The sequence below is a fragment of the Heterodontus francisci genome, chromosome 1, assembly GCF_036365525.1.
Source record: "Heterodontus francisci isolate sHetFra1 chromosome 1, sHetFra1.hap1, whole genome shotgun sequence".
NCBI classification, from domain to species: Eukaryota; Metazoa; Chordata; class Chondrichthyes; order Heterodontiformes; family Heterodontidae; genus Heterodontus; species Heterodontus francisci.
In genome coordinates, this window is record NC_090371.1 from 285,455,815 (window position 1) to 285,477,897 (window position 22,083).

General features: G+C 42.1%; 1 protein-coding gene across 3 annotated transcripts in view; it reads right to left on the bottom strand.

Moving 5' to 3' along the window:
• Window positions 1-22,083, bottom strand: part of manba (mannosidase, beta A, lysosomal) — an 89,858-nt gene that overhangs the window by 59,391 nt on the left and 8,384 nt on the right. For all 3 annotated transcript variants that reach the window (XM_068047183.1, XM_068047175.1, XM_068047193.1), the window contains exons 2-6: window positions 16,630-16,724; window positions 15,311-15,416; window positions 12,916-13,086; window positions 5,460-5,583; window positions 663-841 (exon numbers count right to left, since the gene is read on the bottom strand). In XM_068047183.1, coding sequence (XP_067903284.1) covers window positions 663-841; window positions 5,460-5,583; window positions 12,916-13,086; window positions 15,311-15,416; window positions 16,630-16,724 — 675 coding nt within the window. The remainder of the gene's footprint in view (window positions 1-662; window positions 842-5,459; window positions 5,584-12,915; window positions 13,087-15,310; window positions 15,417-16,629; window positions 16,725-22,083) is intronic.

A 22,083-nucleotide genomic window follows, 5' to 3' on the forward strand; every position in this document is an offset into this window, starting at 1 on the left:
TTAGTAAGCTGGCGGGCAGCCATAAAGACAGGGCTAAATTGTGGCGAGTCGAAGAGACTTAGTAGTTGGCAGGAAAAAAGACAGAGGCGCAAGGGGAGAGCCAACTGTGCAACAGCCCCAACAAACAAATTTCTCTGCAGCACCTGTGGAAGAGCCTGTCACTCCAGAATTGGCCTTTATAGCCACTCCAGGCGCTGCTTCACAAACCACTGACCACCTCCAGGCGCGTATCCATTGTCTCTCGAGATAAGGAGGCCCAAAAGAAAGAAAGAAAGAAAGAAAGAAAAGTGTATAATAGAGATTGCTCTGACACCACCTTCAAGAATGGAAGGGAGAAAACTACAAGGAAAAAACATCAGTATAGAGGACAGAATTCTCTCGGAATCCGCCAGTTGTGGGATGACAGGAATGTCCAATTTGTATATGCAGGGTGAAGTAATAAGGAAATCATTTTCTTTATTTGAATTATTTTTTTTGCCTTCTTTTAAGCCGCATTGGATGGAAAATAATTCATGACGGATAGGGCCATGCAAACTCACAATTTCCAAGCTCCATCATCCTATAACCAATCATTCAGAGGCTTATCAATGATGGTTATGTCATTTAACAGAAAGGTTTACTTTTCTAAGAGTCACACATCTAATAATAAAAAGACATCTCACCTGATTAATGTCCATTCTGACTTTACTTCTGATATCTTCTCTGTCCTCAAGAACTATTTTGTAAGTTTGTCGTGTCCGTAAAGATGGAATGTTAAGTGTCAGCTCACCTTCAATTGGCTTAGAGAAAACAACACGATAAAAAGTCTCTGCTTCCACAGACCACTTCTGTGCTTTCTCATCTACAGATGAAAAGAAATACTCTTTACGTTAGGAACAAGAGTTCTATCAACTTACCAATAATTCAATGGTATTTGAATATTCATGATGATGCCCTTGTTCTAATTCATCTTTTGAACACCTTTTCCATTTCACTGGATGTGTCGGGCTCCCCATGGGTGAGGCACATCCCTTTAGATCAGAGACTGTAAGGCTCAGTTTTCACTGCCCTCTAAGTTTTCTGATGCAGAAATATTGCACAACAGATAAAACTTGTATAACTGACAACCTTTAATTATAAATGAACCAATGAAGCAGTTGGACTATGCAAGTATGCTGCATATTCAGTATTTTAAATTATAGACACATCTGAAGGTGCTCAAAATGTAATGGTTTTGATAAGACAGTGAAAAATTCTTTCTGTAGGTGATCAGTCAGTACCAGAAGGCATAACTGCAAGATCAGCAAATGAATGAAGAGGTTAGACAAATTGATTTTACTTGGAAGATTGTCTCCCTCTATGTTCTTGGCATATAAAAGCAAATAGTATCAACTGACTGAATTATAGCTCATTAAATCCCATGGATTTCACATCTGGTGCATTGGTAGGTCATGTTTTGAAATGTATATAGGGTCTAACCCCACTGATCTCAGCTTCTTGAACATTCTTCTATGTCAGCCAGTTGACTCCAGCATCAGAACAGCTCACACTCTGCTTAGCTTCAATGTCTGACTGTTTAAAAGTACTGGTTGCAAACACAGCCTCAGCATTTAAATTACAACATATGCCCTAGTTCAAGTGTCAATCGGCAGAGCACATATTGTTGGTACTAACTAGCTGGTTACTGTAGCTTTCTCAAAACTACCAGTGCTGGGTTCACAGATAATTCACACCCGCTAGAAGGCACAGCGCTGTCATTTACAACTTTCATTTGAAATGAGAAAAAGTAGTGTGACAGGACTTTCAATGTTTAAATTTTGTTCACTCCTCTGGACATACAATGTTGTGAGTGAAACATACTACAATCAAAATGGCACTAGTTTGGAACTCAGCCACTTCACTTTCCCACTTGGTTAGGTAAGAGGTCATGCTCGATATTAAGTTATGGCTCTTAATGTAGTCAGTAGAGCAGTAAAAAGCACTGTAAACTGGTCTGGAGTCATTGCAAAATTATGCAAACACCCGTGTATAACCTCCACCTGAAACTGGGAAAATGGCAGGCAACCTGTGCTGCCCAGAGATCTAACCTGCACAATCATCCTTAGAAAGACTCATGGGTTGGCATCCTTCCATCTATGAAGGATGATGGACACATACGAATTAGGAGCAGCAGTAGGCCACTTGAGCCTGCTCTGCCATTCAACAAAACCATGGCTGATCTGATTGTAACCTCAACTCCACATTCCCACCTATCCCTTTCGCCCCCTTGCTTAACAAGAATCTATCTACCTCTGCCAGGAAATTATTTAAAGACTCTACTTCCACTGCCTTTTGAGAAAGAGAATTCCAAAGACTAACGACCCTCAGAGAAAAAACTTCTCCTCATCTCTGTCTTAAATGGGTGACCCCTTATTTTTAAACAGTAACCCCGTAGTTCTAGATTCTCCCACAAGGGGAAAGATCCTTTCCACATCCGTCCTGTCAAGACTCCTCAGGATCTTATATGTTTCAATCAAGTTGCAGCTTACTCTTTTAAACTCCAGTGAATACAAGCCTAGCCTGTCCAACCTTCCCTCATAAGACAACCCATTCATTCCAGGTATTAGTCTAGTGAACCTTCTCTGAATTACTTCCAACACATTTACATCCTTCCTTTAATAAGGAGACCAATAGCGTACACAGTACTCCAGATGTGGTCTCACCAATGCCCTGTATAACTGAAGCATAACCTCTCTACTTTTGTATGCAATTCCCCTCGCAATAAATTATAACATTCTATTAGCTTTCCTAATTACTTGCTGAACCTGCATTCTAACCTTTTGTGATTGCACTAGGACGCCCAGATCCCTCTGCATCTTAGAGCTCAGCAATCTCTCATTATTTAGATAATAAGCATCTTTTTTATTCTTCCTGTCAAAGTGGACAATTTCACATTTTCCCACATTATATTCCATTTGCCAGATCTTTGCCCACTCACTTAACCTAACTATAATCCCTTTGTAGCCTCCTTATGACCTCTCCACAATTTACTTTCCTATCTTTGTGTCATTAGCAAATTTAGCAACTATACCTTCGGTCCGTTCATCCAAGTCGTTTATATAAATTGCAAAAAGTTGAGGCCCCAACACAGGTCCCTGTGGCACACCACTCGTTACATCTTGCTAATCAGAAAATGATCTATTTATGCCTACTCTCAGTTTCCTATTAGCTAGCCAATCTTCTATCCATGCCAATACCATGAGCTTTTATTTTCTACAATAACCTTTGATGTGGCACCTTATCAAATGCCTTCTGGAAATCTAAGTACAATACATCCACCAGTTCCCCTTTATCCACAGCACATTACTTCTTCAAAGAACTCCAATAAATTGGTTAAACATGACATGCAGCAAACAATCATTTAGGCGGGCTGTCTTCTCTTGATACACCTTTGCTGATGGCTGTGAAGGCCAATCTTTGAGAGGCAGGTTCTGCCACAAGTGTTGCACGTGAAGCTGCCAAGTGACGCTGTGAGTTGTTGTTTTTGATGTTGGCAGCTGCTGCAGCAACTGGTCATCGTGGTAGTACACATCAGTCCACAGGATGTATCACCATTTCTCTCTTTCATCAGCTAGTGACTCCCAGGTGCAACAGTTGACATTTAGGGCTTTCATGTCACACTTGCAAGCATGCTTGGGCACCCCACTGGTCGCCTGGCTCCAGCTACCTCACTATACAGAAGCTCCAATCCACCGAAGCCACCTCTGTTTGATTACTGCCGACACACTTGGGATCTCTGCCTACAACAGCACTGCTGCATTTGTGATTTTGTCCTGCCAGGATATAATGTGCAGCAGACAGCGAAGATGGAAATGATTGAACTTTTTCCTGGTAGTTGCAAGTCGCCCGTGTTTCACAGCCATACAACAAGGTGCTGAGAACACAGGCCTTATAAACCATCAGCTTAGTCCTAAGGGTCAGCTTGGTGTTATCCCATGCATCTCCACCCCATATCACACTAAATAACAACCCACTGGAAGTGGTGCCCAAATTCTGCTACCTTGGGTCCTCGGTGACAGACAATCTGTCTATTGGTGCAGAGCTCAATACACGCATGGAGAAAGCAGCTACTACCTTTGGCCGACTCGTGAAACACGGATGGGAGAAAGACTCAACAGCCATCCATAAAAGAGCAGCAATAAAACAGTACAACCCCACCACAAACCACTAACTAATCCGTGCTTGCATCCCTGCAGAGCCACAGTCAGCCCGTACTCTGTATTAATCCCTTCAGACACAGCACCTCTCAGCCTTGCCAGTGTGCTTAATACTCGCGCAGTACATTGTTAGTATACAGTATGTTGTGAGCACAAAGGCTAATTTACGGGCGCACACCACTGACAGATGCTTTGCCCACCTGAAGTACACATCAGGAAATTGTGCGGATTGTGCCTCTAATCTGCCAATACCAGATCCCACCAGATGCCTCCTAGACAGTAACATTTCATTTCTCATTTATAAAAGCAAACTCACTGAAATTGATATTTACACACAGGTTTCATTTAGTCTTTTTTGGCAACTTTCCCTTTTGTAACTTACTTTTTAAAAACTTAAAAACTGTATATCAGAATTAAATTTTTATCCTAAGTGCATATAATTATCTAAGGCTGTGCCTTCCATTGTCGAGACCCCAAGCTCCGGAATTCTTGCCCTAAACCTCTCCTCCTCTCCCTCCTTCTTTAAGACGTTCCTTAAAACCTCTCTCTTGGACCAAGCTTTTGGTCATCTCTCCTAATATCCCTTTATGTGGCTCAGTTGATAAATTCTGTCCAACTAATGCTCCTGTACAGCGGCTTGGAATGCTTGATCACTCTAAAGACACTATATAAATGCAAGTTGTTGTTTCTGTAAACACTGTTACGTTATTGAATCTTTAATTGTCAAGAAATAAATTATATACACAATGAATTTTAAATAGACAGGAACATGAGGAGGCCTTGCAGCCCCTCAAGCCTGTTCTGCCATTCAACGAGATCATGGCTGATCAGTATTTTTATTCCGTCCACCCACCTCGGCTCCACGTCCTTTTACTGCCTAAAAGTCACGAACTTGAAAATGAAATGTCAGTTTTATTGCTATTTGACCTCCATTGTGCTATTTGTACCACACACAATAAAGAAAAAGTGGAAAGATTTGCTGTTTCTGCACATTACACTAAACAATAACCAACAGTTGGCAATGAGTTAAAGACTTATTCAACGTTAGGGCTCATAAAGCACTCAACAAGCAGATTCCATTAACTAACTTGCAGATTTCAACATCTAAAATATTTCTAAAAGACAATTAAATAATCATGAAAAGGCAAGTTTTATCCAGGGGAAAAAAATGATTTCCATCAAACTTTAAGAACGATAGAAAAATATAAAGACTCTTTAAATGATACTAAACACAAGTAAAATAAAATGTGTTCAGACTTCATAACAAAATAGCAATGCTCATACCATAAATAGTGGTTGCTGTGAGATATGTCAGGTGGCAGATGTCATACATCTCAATCCTTATATCCTTCCAAATGCCCTGTGTAGGAAAGGATGGACCCCAGTCCCAACTGAAAGAGCACTGCTCCTAAAATTTAATGCATAAGGATGTTACAAAAATCAAGGGAATTAACCTTATTGCATTTATTGACTGTGATCTTAATAATCATATTCGTTCGGTGCATGTGAATTACACAAGCGTCTACAGCACAGAAACAAGCTATTTGTACTTTAAACGTTTTGTGTGCTTATCGTAAAATGGTAAGATGAAAAACTGAGTGTGCGAGTGTTTTTGATTATAGCAACTGCTTCACTCTCAAATATTTCCCACCATTCAGTAAGTAAGCAAATGTACATTTACATGCATTGGGTAAATTAGTGCCTGTTGCTAAAATGGTGTCACTGCAACCACACCTGGTACTGTTCAGTAATTTCTATAGGACAACACTGAATTACCCCAATCCATAGAACGTAATGTTTAGCCTCCGCTGGGAACTGGAGGTACCAGGCAGTCTGGGTGCCATTCTTAGAGAGTCATTTGGTGCACCGAACCACCCCCCATCCACAGCCCTCAAAAACCCACACACAACCAGGCCACCCTTCAGGAGGAGAATATGAACTAAAAGCAACTGCCCATTCACTGACAGGCTGGGACAAAGTGACAATTACAAGCCCGGGTTCGGAGTTGGGGGGGTGGAGGGGGGCGGGGGGACTGCTCCCTGATAAAACTGTCGGGGAGCTGTCTGAGCCAGGGGCCAGGGTCGGGGGAGGTATTGACCGGGCAACACAAGCACAAGATTTACCCATTGGTGCCGCTTGCCTCAAATGTTAACAGGTTCTGAGTCAGAAGGCAGCTGTGAGATGAAGGCTGAATCCAGGTCTTGAGTATGTAATCTAGGTTGACACTTCAGTGCAGCACTGAGCGGAGTGTTGCTTTGTCGGAGGTGCTGTCTTTTGAATACTGCGTCTTCTGGTGGATAGAGAAGATCTTATGGCACTATCTGAAGAAGTGCAGGGCATTCTCTGTGCCCTGGCTGATATCCTTTCCTCCATCACCAAAACTAGATTAACTAGTCAGATTCCTCTGTGTTTGTGAAAATATGCAAACTGGCTACTGGGTTTCGCCTATATAACAATTGTGACTGGACTTCAAACCAACGAATTGCACGCAAATTTCCTTGGGATGTTTCTGAGAGACTTGATGAGACGTTATATAAACGTACATTCTTTCACATACAAGTGGGAGATGTGGTCCTATGTTAGCTCCAACAGCAAACACTAAACAACTTTAAACTAGTGACAGGGAATGAAACTCATTCCATAGTTGCCCTATGACTGCATATTAGGGATCATATTGCTTTCCACACAGAAATACGACTGGAATTTTCCAAGAAGCTTAGAGCCTCTATACCTAGCTGTAAGAGAATTCCCAAGACCCTTATAAGCACTTCCAGTTATGCCTCTATAAATAGAATCATCAGCCTTGCCCTGTTCAGTAGTCACCACCCATCAAACATCTTTGATGTGTAAAGACTGCTTAGAATTGTGAAGGGTCTGGGGTGAGATGCAAGACGCACAGTAAGCAGGATTTAAAGTTTTCAAGTTCCTGCTCCTTTAGTAGCTTATTGTTATGTACAAAAATGAAGCAAACTATTACATAAGGACACAAGAAATAGGAGGAGTAGGCCATTCAGCCCCTCATACCGCAAAATCACTCATTAAAATCATGGCTGATCTTCTACCTCAGCTATGCCTTCCTGTACTATACCCTTGATTCCCTTAGTATCCAAAAATCTATCAGTCTCAGTCTTGAATATACTCAATGACTGAGCATACACAGCCCTCTGGGGTAGAGAGGTTCACAATCCTCTGAGTGAAGCAATTTCTCCTCATCTCACTTCTAAATGGCTGACCCCTTATCTTGAGAGTGTGACCCCCTAGTTCTCGACTCTAGGGCAAACATCCTCTCAGCATTTACCCTGTCAAGCCCCTTAAGAATTTGATATGTTTCAATGAAATCACCACTCATTCTTCTAAACTCCAGGAAATATACACCAACAACTATATTTACATAGCAAAATACTTAATAAACGTCCCAAAGCCGCTTCACAGGAGCATTATGAAACAAAATATGACATCGGGCCTAGTCTACTCAATCTCTCCTCATAGGGCAATCCCCCCATCCCAAGTTATTTAATGTTGCCAAATATATTTGAAAAGTTCATTACCTTTGGTTTAGGTCTCCAACTGAAATAACAGGCACATTATTTTTAAAAATGGTTTAAAACAGAATCATTTAACTTTAGAATTCAGAATAGGGGTCGTTTGGTTCATTGTGCTCGGGCTGGATCTCTGTCAAAGTTATTTGATTAATTCCACCTTACTAACCGATCCCTTTGAAGTTTTCTAATTTAAACATTTTCAATGTCTTAGGTGCAAGCTTGAGTATACCTGAAACACAACTGGCTTCATAATCTATGAACCGGTCTGGTTTGACCACATCAATATCAACTGAACCTTGCTCTCTCTCTCTTCAATCAAAACTATCCACTACTCCAAGACCTTAAAGGCAAAGATAAATTCAGACTGATTTTCCCTTTAAAACATTCTTCTTGATCTCATGTAAATACAATGATGTCTTGGATTTCTTAGTCACCAAAAGGGAAGCCATTCCTTCAGTTTCCTGTTCCACTTTCTGCTTGCCCACGAGACCAAACCTTCCCGCTGCCATTCCAGTCCTGAACCTCTGACTCACTCCAGTTTGGAGGTAGATATAGTTACATAGTTACACAGAAACATGACATTCAGCCTAACTCTTCTACGTTAGTGTGCATACTCCACATGAGCATCCACCCACCCTACTGCATCTCACCTCCATCAACATATCCTTCTATTCCATTCTCCCTCATGTGTTTATCTAACTTCCTCTTGAATGACATTCACGCAAGGGAATGACCATTTCCAACAAGAGAGAATCTGACCATCTCCCTTTGACATTCAACTGCATTACCATCGCTAGATCCCCCACCAACAGCATTCTGGGGGTTACCATTGACCATAAACTTAACTGGACCAGCCACATAAATACCATGGCTACAAGAGCAGGTCAGAGACTGGTAGTTCTGCGGCGAGTAACTCATCTCCTGACTCCCCAAAGCCTGTCTACCATCTACAAGGCACAAGTCAGGAGTGTGATGGAATAGTCGCCACTTGCCTGGATGAGTGCAGCTCCAACAACACTCAGGAAGTTCAACACCATCCAGGACAAAGCAGTCTGCTTGATCAGCAACCCACCCACCACCTTCAACATTCACTCCCTCCACCACCGGTACACAGTGGCAGCAGTGTGTACCTTCAAGATGCAGTGCAGCAACTCGCCAAGCCTCCTTCGACAGCGCCTTCCAAACCCTTGGCCTCTACCATTTAGAAGGACAAGGGCAGCATACACATCGAAACACCACCACATGCAAGTTGCTCTCCAAGTCCCACGCTATCCTGCCTTGGAAATATATCGCCGTTCCTTTACAGTCGGTGGGTCAAAAAATTGGAACTCCCTTCCTAACAGCACTGTGGGTGTACCTACCCCACATGGACTGCAGCGGTTCAAGGCGACAGATCACCACCATATTCTCAAGGGCAATTAGGGACGAGCAATAAATGCTGGCCTTGCCAGCGACGCTCACATCCCATATAAGAATTTTTTTTAAAGACATTGGGAGAGAGGTTCCTGTCATCTGGGAAAATGGTGGGGGAGGGGAAAGAATTCCAGAATGTTGTAGCATTGAGCAGTACTGAAGTCGATTGAGACTGTGAGACAGGATCTGGAAGCAGGTGGAGAAGGTTCTTAAGTCAAGGAGACAGTATGGGAGCTGGAGAGGGAGGAAGAGATTGATAGTAGGTCCAGGGGAATGTCCCACCACCATCTTTGCCTATCCTGCCACTCTAACTGTCAGATATCCTTCTCCCCACCCCACATGCTGTACTCTAGACCATTAGCTTAGATTAAAATAGCCTTTGCATTTGCACTGTTTTTGCCAAGTTTATGCACACATAAAGGTGGCAAATGTAGTATTAAGGCACAAATTATGCGAAAGACCCTTCTATGCCCTCTCATACAGCCAGCATTAATTAGAATGTGCACATTTTCTATCAACAAATCACAGCTGATGATGATCAATGCCTTTGTGTTTGCTAGAAAAGTTCGCAAATTCATTTACTCTGGGAAAACAACTCAAATCAAGATGAGGAAAGACATAATCTCACAGTCCCTCACATGGTTTGTGATGTATGCTATCTCTCTGAACTCAAAATCTAACAATTCATAAACTATCTAGTAAGGAGATTGATTTCCTCCGGTTTTGAGCCAGCATGTCATTCACCCCAACAGAATCCTACTAATGCACGATGGACAATTCTACATATACTCAGACTATACCATTGCTCTGAAGTTAACGCTGTAATACTTGTTAATCAAAAATCAACTCCAAGCCTAGCCTTTTGAGAGAGGTAAAGTACTTCATATAAAATATTTAATGAAGCTACTCAAAAATACAAAAACAATGTTAAAGATAATCTTAATCGTGCCTTTCTGAAATACACAATGGCCGAAAATCCTGGGAAAATAATGGCATGTTAATGATGCATTATTAATGCACAGATCAGCCAGCATGTTTAGGAGATTAAGAGATATGCTGTGAGATGTTATTCACCAGAACTTGTTGGTCAATTTACGCCGTTCCACCATTCGTTTCGCACCAATGCATCTCACCCTTCGTCTTCCCATTACTTTAAGAATTTGCTAGATTTGCACATTAAATAGATTACACTCACCACAGAAAGGTAAGGCTTGTAGGTAACAGAATAAGCACCCTTGTAATGTGAAAATTGTTGGTGAAATACCAATCAATCTCTCGGGCCCAGAAAGGGAAATATTTGAACAGTGGAGTTTCATTCCTGTAGGTGGCAAATTCTTAGAGATTTAAAAAAAAATTAAATTTAAATTGAGATAGACTGTTGGTTCCATCGATCACTAGGGTCCTAGACGCGCTGTTGCCTTTGCTGCGCCATTATCAGCTCGCATCTCTAGCAAGGTACAGGACAAAAATTATTTGAGTTGAAGGATGTGGGAAAAACTTTATCCCAGTGGGGCACACCATGAGATGCCCAGCTCCAGCAAAATCTACTCCAATATTTTGTTATATTAGAAATCATGCAATAGTCCAATTCTGTACTTGCCAGCCCATAATTTTTGTCCCATTAAAATTAATTCTACTGTTTTGCTTTTAGCCCATAGTCAGCTACAAAAAAGGCAGGCAGGAAAAAACACAAATAACGTCTTGAGCAAATTGGTTGATTTTCCAGTTTTCTTTTATTGAGCATCCTAACTGATCATTATGGTTAGTTGTTTCCTTAAGTTTTTACTGGTAGTTTTCTTGCCTTTTTTGATTTGTTCTTTACCTACAATACAGTGTATCTTCGCATATGTATTATTTTGAACCCGTCAAAACATGACTGAAAAAGTGACGCTAAAAGTAAAGTGCTGCATTTCCAGGAAGTGTGTATTATATGTTCCAAGCATCTGATACCACAAAGCTGTACCAAGAATTCATAGACGTGGTAAGTGCCTTTGCTTAGCCAATTATATCTGATCAAGCAGGCAAACAGTCTTTAACAGCCACTCAATTGCAAAGGAAATTTTAACCTCAACATTCAGAAACCGTTCTCAAAATGCTTATTATGAAACTTGATACAATCAATCCAGACAACAACAACTTGCACTGTATAGCATTTATGTAGCAAAATATCTCAAGGTGCTTCACAAACTTGACAACGAGCCACAAAAGGAGATATTGGGACAGATGACCAAAAGCTTGGTCAAAGAAGTACCTACAGGGAAAACAGATTACAGGGTTATGGGGAAAGAGAGTGGGACTAGCTAAATTGCTCTTGCAGAGAGCCGGCACAGACTCAACAGGTGAAATGGCCTCTTTCTGTGCTGTAACCATTCTATGATTTTAAATAAGTTTTAAAGAGTGACTTAAAAGAGGAGAGAGACTGAGAGAGGCAGGGAGGTTTCAGGAGGGAATTCCAGATTTTAGGGCCCAGCCAGCTGAAGGCATGGTCATCATGGTGCAACGTCTAAAATCGGGGATGCACCAGAGCCCAGAATTGGAGAACAGATATCTTGGTTGGGGTTTGGTGGGGGGGTGGGGTTGTCGGTCTAGAGGAGATTACAGATATAGGAGGGGTAGAGCCATGGAGGGATTTGAAAACAAGGACAAGTATTTTAAAATCAAGGTGTTGCTGGACCAGAAGTCAATGTCAGTCAGCAAGCACAGGGGTACCAAGAGGTACTGAAAGAAGTACATCTAAACCATACTCCATGCTACAGCAACAACAGCTCAGGAAAATACCTCTTTTACTCCTCTTACCTTCTCTCATATTCCTCCCAACATTAAAAACTGTACAAAAGTGTATTTTTATAACTAACCTTCCATCAAGGTTCAATCTGCATAAGAAAGGAATTACATATCACTAATTTATAAACTTCCATATATATGTGGGTATTGGAGAAGGGACTGTAAAGGATTTGGAGGAAAAGATCAGATAATGCCACACAACACAAACGTGGAACAAAAACCTGTCTGGCATAGAGATTTTTGTTTAGTTTTGAAATGAAAACTCCGGAAACCTAAAACACAATGGCCTGGATTTCATGGTCAGCAGTGAAGTAACAGCGGTCACTGCTGACCATGAAGAAAGCTGCTCACAAAGACCTACTGATCTCTGTGGATTTTCCCTTTCCTGATGGCCATCAAGCAGGATAAGCAGCCAATCACACTGAATTATTCTCACAGACAGCAAACCAGGAAGTAAAATACACTGATTATCCTTCATTTTTAATTTAATTTTACAAAGAGTGAAATAAATAATTGGGACATACACATTAGATTAAGGTAGAAGCTGAAATAACAAACTTTAAAAAAAAATTATAGAATTTATCATAACAGAGAAATTTGGCATTACACAAATAGAAAATTGGTTTCCCGAGGCCTGAAAGGTTTTTCAGCAGTAATTATGAACTTAGTACACTTAAAATCCCAGTTACACCTCATTCAACAAGGTGCAACCTTTCAAGGGTTTTACAGCGAACTGCAAAAGGGCAAAATCTCGTCAGTTCAGTGATCTCTAATTGATTGCAGTCCGTGGGGACTTCAACAGCACATCCTATAAGGAAGTGTAGAATCATTGACAGCAACATCTGGATTTTTGCATTTAACTGAGCATGTGCAGACTCCAGGAGTTGCTGTCAGTTTCAGAGGAGTAACGATGATGAATGCTGATAGTTTCACCGTCACTACTACCACAACATTCAGGCCAAAAATAAAAAGCTCTCAGTTGACAGTTTTTTCTGGCATACCTTTCTGATGAAGTTGACATGACATTCTCCTCTTTGCCGAAATGGAGGACATTCAGGAGGTACTGGGTACTTGCTATGTCGAGCACTCTGCTGTGCTGCATACGAGACTGCAGATAAAAAGCGGACCTCGATCAAGTTTCTTTCTTTGATCACGTCAGTAGAATCAAAAGTCTTAAATGATTAAAAACAGGAAAATCAAAGACTTGTGACAATGTCTGAATGTTACAGCTGACATTTCACAAACAGACCAGGCATTACAGTTTTATTTTTTAAAAAGGCAGATATTTTTGTCAGCAATATATACAAATTATTCTCTTTAAATTACTGACACTGCGGCACAGTGACGCAGTGGTTAGCACCGCAGCCTCACAGCTCCAGCGACCCGGGTTCAATTCTGTGTACTGCCTGTGTGGAATTTGCAACTTCTCCCTGTGTCTGCGTGGGTTTCCTCCGGGTGCTCCGGTTTCCTCCCACATGCCAAAGACTTGCAGGTTGATAGGTAAATTGGTCATTAGCAATTGCCCCTAGTATAGGTAGGTGGTAGGGAAATGTAGGGACAGGTGGGGATGTGGTAGGAATATGGAATTAGTGTAGGATTAGTATAAATGGGTGGTTGATGGTCGGCACAGACTCGGTGGGCCGAAGGGCCTGTTTCAGTGCTGTATCTCTAAACTAAACTAAATGTTAGCAAAGCAAGAAACTATATGAGAAAGAGAAGCAGAGATCCTGTTACTTCAGGTCCAATTGTGACAGTAGCGTTATGGTGCTTTGCCCCAGTGACTCTCATTGAGAACCTGGACAGCCACTGTTGATCTGGGATAGTGTTACAGCAAACCTGAGATCTTCACCTGACACCCACGTATGCAAACCTCCAGAAGGAGGTCTCTAGAGTAGTCAGGGACAGTAACCGTGGCTGATTTTTAACATCCCCAAAATGAACCACCTTCGGTATGGTAAGGGACAAGTGAGCCAGAGGCCTGGACTAATGCTCTGGAGACACAAGTTCAAATTCCACCATGGCAGCCGGGGGAATTTAAATTCAATTATTTTTAAATGCTTTAGAGGAAGAGGTAGCAGAATTGATATACATAAAATAAAAGCAAAATACTGCGGATGCTGGAAATCTGAAATAAAAACAAGAAATGCTGGAATCACTCAGCAGGTCTGGCAGCATCTGTGGAAAGAGAAGCAGAGTTAACGTTTCGGGTCAGTGACCCTTCATCGGAATTGATATACATATAGACCCCTTCCGTCTCATGCTTAATATCGAGAAGCTTGTCAAAAGAAATGTTGAGTAAAGTTTAATTATTTTCCACTGGATGGGGGAAGATGGAATTTAAATTCAGGATGAGTGAAATCCAGCTGCTCTTGTGCACCAACTGACAGCTGATTATAGGTATTCCCCATATCAGCTGGGGAACTGCACAAAGCATGGGGAGATGATAATAAAGATATGAAGTCATCAATGCGAATCTGCCAACATTCTGTACAAACTGTCAAGAGATGTGCTTTCCTTTATTTGTTTCATGGGATGTGGGTGTTGCTGGCAAAGCTAGCATTTGTTTCCCATGCCTAGTTAATCTTGAGAAGGTGGTGGTGAACTGCCTTCTTGAACTACTGCAGTCCATCAGGCGTCGTTAGGGAGAGTGTTCCTGGATTTTGATCCGGCGACAGTGAAGGAACGGCAAAAAATTGTCCAAGTCAGGATGGTGTGTGGCTTGGAGAGGAACCTGCGGGTGGTCATGTTCCCATGCATCTGCTGCCCTTGTCCTTCTAGGTGGAAGGGTTCACGGTTTTGGAAGGTGCTGTCAAAGTAGTCTTGGTGAGTTGCTGCAGTGCATCTTGTAGGTAGTACACACTGCTGCCCACTGTGCGTTGGTGGGTGGAGTGAGTGAATGTTGAAGATGGTGGGGGGATGCTGATCAAGCGGGCTGCTTTGTCCTGGATGGTGTCAAGTTTCCTGAGTGTTGTTGGAGCAGCACCCATCCTGGCAAATGGAGTGTATTCCATCACACTCCTGACTTGTGCCTTGTAGATGGTTGACAGGGTTTGGGGAGTCAGGAGGTGGGATAGTCACCACAGAATTCCCAGCCTCTTACCCGCTCTTGTAGCCACAGTACATTTTGGTTCTGGAGAGCTCTTTGTGAATGAAGGCTATCCTCAGATCACCAGATATATATATATACTGGGACAACACTTTGATAAACATCAGAGAGACATGGTCAGAAAATACAAAGTCAGACTGGCATGATTTTCAAACTTTTCTTCTATTAAGGTATGAAATAGGGAAAGTGCCCACACAGAATATGCATGAATGCTAACAATATATCAGAGACAATATTTTTAAATTACTGCCAGAAAATAAGCAAGCTGAGTTTTTTAAGGTTTAACTCACATATTGACTAAACATGTTGTTTGATGTCCCAACTGTGATATTATTGATAAGGATTGTTGCAACAGTGTCCAGTCCATCACAAACCAGATTTATTCTCTTCCATTTACTGTTAAAAGAAAATGATCCAGATATTAAAAAATAAAATCCTATTTGCTCCAGAATTAAAGGAAAGTCTGCACCCGACTTGAACCAGGTTTCAAACATATTAAACAATTCCACAATTTTTTGATGCTTGTTTGGCAAATCAAATGTCACCCACACATCTGCATTTCATGCTGGATCTGAATAATAGCATGGGGAAAGGGCAGGGAAATGAGATTAGAAGCGATCGCATCAGATAGAGAACCAGCATCTGCAAAAGTGCAAATATACAGTGGCCTCCTTATTTGCTTTCATTTCTATGATTCTACTCAGTGTAAATACCAGCATAAGTCATGGGAGTCAGTTGCCAGTGATCGCCAGAGCTGGCGGGCAGCCATAAAGGCGGGGCTAAAGTGCGGCGAGTCGAAGAGACTTAGCAGTTGGCAGGAAAAAAGACAGAAGCACAACTGTGTAACAGCCCCGACAACCAATTTCTTCTGCAGCACTTGTGGAAGAGTCTGTCACTCTAATATTGGCCTTTATAGCCACTCCAGGCGCTGCTCCGCAAAGCACTGACCACCTCCAGGAGCTTACCCATTGTCTCCCGACACAAGGAGGCCAAAGAAGAAAAAATACCAGCATTAACACATCTATTTTAAGGAGCTCAGGTCTGGGTCGAATAAGACTCTGAGGTTCCAAACAGTCTGCTTCAGCTTGAGACGCTGTCTGGGGCAGTTAATGGACTCGCTGGCTGGGGAATGGAGTTTGCGGCAGGTTCAAAGCTCTTCCCAATGTTTAACTGGAGTAAATTGGAGCTCATCCAAAGTTGGGCGTCATACAAGCAGGTTGACAAAGCAAAGACAATGAAGAAATGAGGAAAGCGGATGGATCGGGGTCCAAGAGCAGAAAGGTCAGGGAGGGGTTAGAACATTACAGAAACCACTCCACATAAAGTCTTAGGTACGCTCAGAACATCAAGCTTCACAAAATTAACGTAGACTTTTGGGGTATAACAACCTGCAGATGTGAGCTATGTACAAGAATTTAATTGTAAATGAACAGATCATAATGTTCCAAGAGATGGCATGACAATGGAGTCGAGTCCCAGTGAGGCAGCTTACCCCTTCTCCCACTCAAAGGGCGTATCCCACTGCCAATGGATAGGGAGCAGAATACACGCAGCTTTTCAATCCCATAGACCACTCTCCCAACAATCCTCTAGCAACATTTGTACTAACCTGACATCAGATGGCAGTGTGAATGTCCGACTATATGTCCAGTTATCCAATGCTATCCATCTATAGGCATCATCATTAAACCTATAGTACGGATCCTATAATTAAAAACAAGAGTTAGATTTACATGAGATACTTTCCTAAGACCTCTTTTGGTCTCCTAATGGTTATTCTTCACAAATGCAAGTTTGTTTAAAAAAAAGGATTCAAAGAAAACAATGACAATTAAAAATACCTCCATAGAATTTACAGCACATAAACAGGCCATTCGGCCCAATGGTTCTAAGCTGGCGCTTATGTTCCATATAAGGCTCCTCCCATCCTACTTCATCTTACCTATCACCATATCCTTTACGCCTCAAGTTTATCTAGCTTCCTCTTAAATATATCTATACTATTCACCTCAACCTGTGGTAGCGAGTTCCACATTCTCACCAGTGAGTTTTTCCTGAATTCCCTATTGGATTTATCAGTGATTTTCACATATATTGTAACACCAAACAATGACAACAAATGCATGCGATATTCTTCAGTTCGAAACAAAAACATCCTCTCACACGCAACATACTGTGTACTAAAATTAAGGCAAACCAGAAACCACTTGAAACAAGGTTTAGCATCCTCAATGCATAACCGCTTAAACATGTTAAACTTGCCAAGAAATTGTTCAGGTCACTTTTTTTTAAATTCAGTTGACTGGACAATGAAATTACAATACCAGAAGATAAAGATAATTGCTAAAAACTAATTTTGAAGGAGCCTAATTAAGTTACCTTGACTGATGATTAATAGTTAAGTGGCATTTCTTTTTCTATAGACCTTTTTAAAATCATGTTCTTCTTTTATCTGGTAAACAGCTGATCATAAATTGCAGGGATAAATAAGCCTTCCCATACGACTTAGAGTCAAAGAGTGTTAGAATCAAATCACTTCCCCTTGTCACCGGGCCAAATTTCCTCTAAGGTTCACTCCTGCCCTAGCTTTGATCTCATCATTTTCCAGTTTCCCTCCTATCTCCCCGCATTCCCACTCCAAGCTCATCTTGTCCATAAGACCCACAACCTGCTCTCTCAACAGTATTCCCACTAAACTGCTGACCACCCAACCTTTCCTCCTTGGCTCTCAGATAAGTTGATTTTGTTAACAGTTCTCTATCCTCAGGGTCTGTTCCTCACTCCTTCAAATCTGCCATCATCACCCCTCTCCTAAAATAACCCTGTCCCCCTGCAACCTTGCAAATCGCTCCATCTCCAACCTCCCTTTCCTCTCCAAAGTCCTTAAATATGTTGTCGCCTTCCAAACTTGTGCCCATCTTTCCCGGAGCTCCATGTGTGAATCCCACCAATCTGGTCTCTGCCTATGCCACAATGCCAAAACAGCTCTTATCAAAGTCACAACTGGCATCCTAGGTGCCTAAAGGCAAGCTATCCCTCCTCGTCCTTCTCAACCTGAAGGTCATCTTTAACATGGTTGAGCACACCATCCTCCTCCAACGCCTCTCCACTGTAGTCCAGCGGGGTGGGACTGCAGTTCTGAAATGTTAACTCTGCTTCTCTCTCCACAGGTGCTGCCAAACCTACGAGTTATTTCCAGCACTTTTTGTTTTAATTTCAGATTTCCAGCATCCGCAGTATTTTGCTTTTATTATACGGGACTGCTCTCACCTGGTTCCGTTCTTATCTAATCATAGCCAGAGAATCACCTGAAATGGCTTCTCTTCCCACTCTGTTACCTCTGATGACCCCCAAGGATCTATCCTTGGCCTCCCCATTTCTCATGTCACCCCTTGGTGCCGTAATCCAAAAACACAGTTTCAGCTTCCACATGCACACTGATGACACCCAGCCCTACCTCAACAACTCTCTCAACCTTTCCACTGTCTCTAAACTGTCATACTGCTTATCCAACATCCAGTACTGGATGAACAGAAATGTCCTCCAATTAAATATTGGGCAGACCGAAGCCAATGTCTTCAATTGGCAACTGTCTGAGGCTGAACCAGACTGTTCGCAATCTTGTTTTCATACTTGACCCTGAAATGAGCTTCCACCACTTATGTGTGCCATCAACAAGACCACCTATTTTGACCTCCAGTATACCTCTGCGGATCTGCTGCTGAAATGCTCATCCATGTCTTTGTTATGTCTACACTTGACTATTCCAACGCACTCCTGGCCAGCTTCCCATGTTCTACTATCTGTAAACTTGAGGTCATTGAGCTCTCTGCTGCCTGTGTCCTAACTCACACCAAGTCCCGTTCACCCACCATCCTGTGCTCGCTGACCTATGTTGGATCCAGGTTAAGCAATGCCCCGATGTTAAAATGTCCATCTTGGTTTTCAAATCCCCCCATGGCCTCACCCCTCCCTATCTCTATAATCTCCACCAGTCCTACAACGCTCCAAGATATCTGCAATCTTCTAATTCTGGCCTCATGAGCATTCCTGATTTTAACTGCCCCAGCACTGGTGACCGTGAGTTCAGCTGTCTGAGCCCTAAGCTTCTGGAATTCGCTCCCTAAACCTCTCCACCTCTTTGCTCCTTTAAGATGCTCCCTAAAACCAACCTGTTTGACCAAGCTTTTGGTCACCTACCCTAATATCTCAAGTGGCTTTGTATCAAATTTGGTCGAATAACACTCCTGTGAAGCGTCTTTGGGTGTTTTATTACTTTAAAGGTATCTATAAATTCAAGTTGGTCTGGCAGTATCTGTGGAGAGAGAAGCAGAGTTAACGTTTCAGGTCAATGACCTTTCATCAGAACTGGCAAAGGTTAGAAATACAGTAGGTTTTAAGCAAATAAAATGGGGGTGGGGCAAAAGAGAATAAATGGGAAGGTGTTGATAGGACAGAGGGTCACAGAGAGTAACTGACAAGGAGGTCATGGGGCAAAGACAAAGAGTGTGTTAATGGTGTGGTGAAATACAAAGCGTTAGTGCAGAGAGGGTGTAAAATGAAAGAATAATGAAAACCCAAGCCAAAAGCAAAACAGGAAAAAAAAAAGCGGGTAGGCACATGGTTAAAACAAAGATGAAACAAACTAAAATAAAATGAAATAAAAAGAAATAAAAAAAAAAATACAAAGTAAAACTGAAAAAAGGGGGTGCAGTCATGCTCTGAAATTATTGAACTCAATGTTCAGTCCGGCAGGATGAAGTGTGCCTAATCGGAAAATGAGGTGCTGTTCCTCAAGCTTGCATTGATGTTCACTGAAACACTGCAGCAATCCCAGGACAGAGATGTGGGCATGAGGGCAGGGGGTGGTGTTGAAATGGCAAGTGACAGGAAGCTCGGGGTCATGTTTTTGGATCGAGCAGAGGCATTCCGCAAAGCGGTCACCCAGTCTGCGTTTGGTCTCCCCAATGTAGAGGAGACCGCATTGTGAGCAGCGAATAGAGTATACTAAATTGAAAGAAGTACAAGTAAATCGCTGCGTCACCTGAAAGGAGTGTTTGGGGCCTTGGATAGTGAGGAGAGGGGAGGTAGAAGGGCAGGCATTACACCTCCTGCGATTGCATGGGAAGGTGCCGCGGAAAGGGGATGAGGTTTTTAGTTTTAGAGATACAACACTGAAACAGGCCCTTCGGCCCACCGAGTCTGTGCCGACCATCAACCACCCATTTATACTTTCTTTTGGGCCTCCTTATCTCGAGAGACAATGGATACGCGCCTGGAGGTGGTCAGTGGTTTGTGAAGCAGCGCCTGGAGTGGCTATAAAGGCCAATTCTGGAGTGACAGGCTCTTCCACAGGTGCTGCAGAGAAATTTGTTTGTTGGGGCTGTTGCACAGTTGGCTCTCCCCTTGCGCCTCTGTCTTTTTTCCTGCCAACTACTAAGTCTCTTCGACTCGCCACAATTTAGCCCTGTCTTTATGGCTGCCCGCCAGCTCTGGCGAATGCTGGCAACTGACTCCCACGACTTGTGATCAATGTCACACGATTTCATGTCGCGTTTGCAGACGTCTTTATAACGGAGACATGGACGGCCGGTGGCCCATTTATACTAATCCTACACTAATCCCACATTCCTACCACATCCCCACCTATCCCTATATTTCCCTACCACCTACCTATACTAGGGGCAATTTATAATGGCCAATTTACCTACCAATCTGCAAGTCTTTTGGCTTGTGGGAGGAAACCGGAGCACCCGGAGAAAACCCACGCAGACACAGGGAGAACTTGCAAACTCCACACAGGCAGTACCCGGAATTTAAAACTCTATCCACCATGTGTTAAATAAAACTACTGCTCCAAGTTCAACCAAACTAAATCTGAACTGCTACCTTGTGATGCCATCGTTTGCAGGTTGGTTGTGATAGTCAGGTGCACTCTCACACACATCTAGTTTACCCCATTTCGCAGGCAGCCAACAGTATAGCGAAAGGCACGGAAGGACCATAACACCAGTCGGGTGAAAAGTAATCTAGAACCGCAATTTGCTTTCAAACTTCGATTCTATGAATGTATAAGGATGCATTTCACTTTATAGAATGATAGGATGTTAAAAGAAGTGGCTAGTGAAATAGTTGATGTGTTAGTTTTAATTTTCCAAAATTCCCTAGATTCAGGGAAGGTTCCATTAGATTGGAAAGTAGCGAATGTAACTCCTTTTTCCAAAAAGGGAGACAGAAAGCAGGAAACTACAGGCCAGTTAGTTTAACATCTGTCTTAGGGAAAATGTTAGAAGCTATTATTAAATTCGTTAGAGCAGGGCATTTAGAAAATTTCAAGGTAATCAGGCAGAGTCAACATGGTTTTGTGAAAGGGAAATCACGTTTAACCAATTTATTGGAGTTCTTTGAGGGAGTTACATGTGCTGCGGATAAAGGGGAAATCGGTGGATATATTGTACTTAGATTTCCAGAATACATTTGATAAGGTGTCACATCAAAGATTATTACAGAAAATAACAGCTCATGGTGTAGGGGGTAACATATTGGCATGGATAGAAGATTGGCTAGCTAACAGGAAACAGAGAGTAGGCATAAATAGGTCATTTTCTGATTGGCAAGATGTAATGAGTGGTGTGCCACAGGAATCAGTGCTGGGGCCTCAACTTTTTACAATTTATATAAATCTCTTAAGATGAAGGGACCGAAGATATGGTTGCTAAATTTGCCGATGACACAAAGATAGGTAGGAAAATAACTTGTGAAGAAGACAACAGGGGGCTACAAAGGGATATAGATAGCTTAAGTGAGTAGGCAAAGACCTGAAAAATGGTGCATAATGTGGGAAAGTGTAAAATTGTCCATTTGGGCAGGAAGAATAAAAAAAGCATATTATCTAAATGGTGAGAGCTCTGAGATGCAAAGGGATCTGGGTGTTCTAGTGCATGAATTGCAAAAGGTTAGTATGGAAGTACAGCACGTAATTAGGAAAACTAATAGAATGTTATCGTTAATCACAAGAGGAACTGAATACAAAAGTAGGGAGGTTATGCTTCAGCTATACACA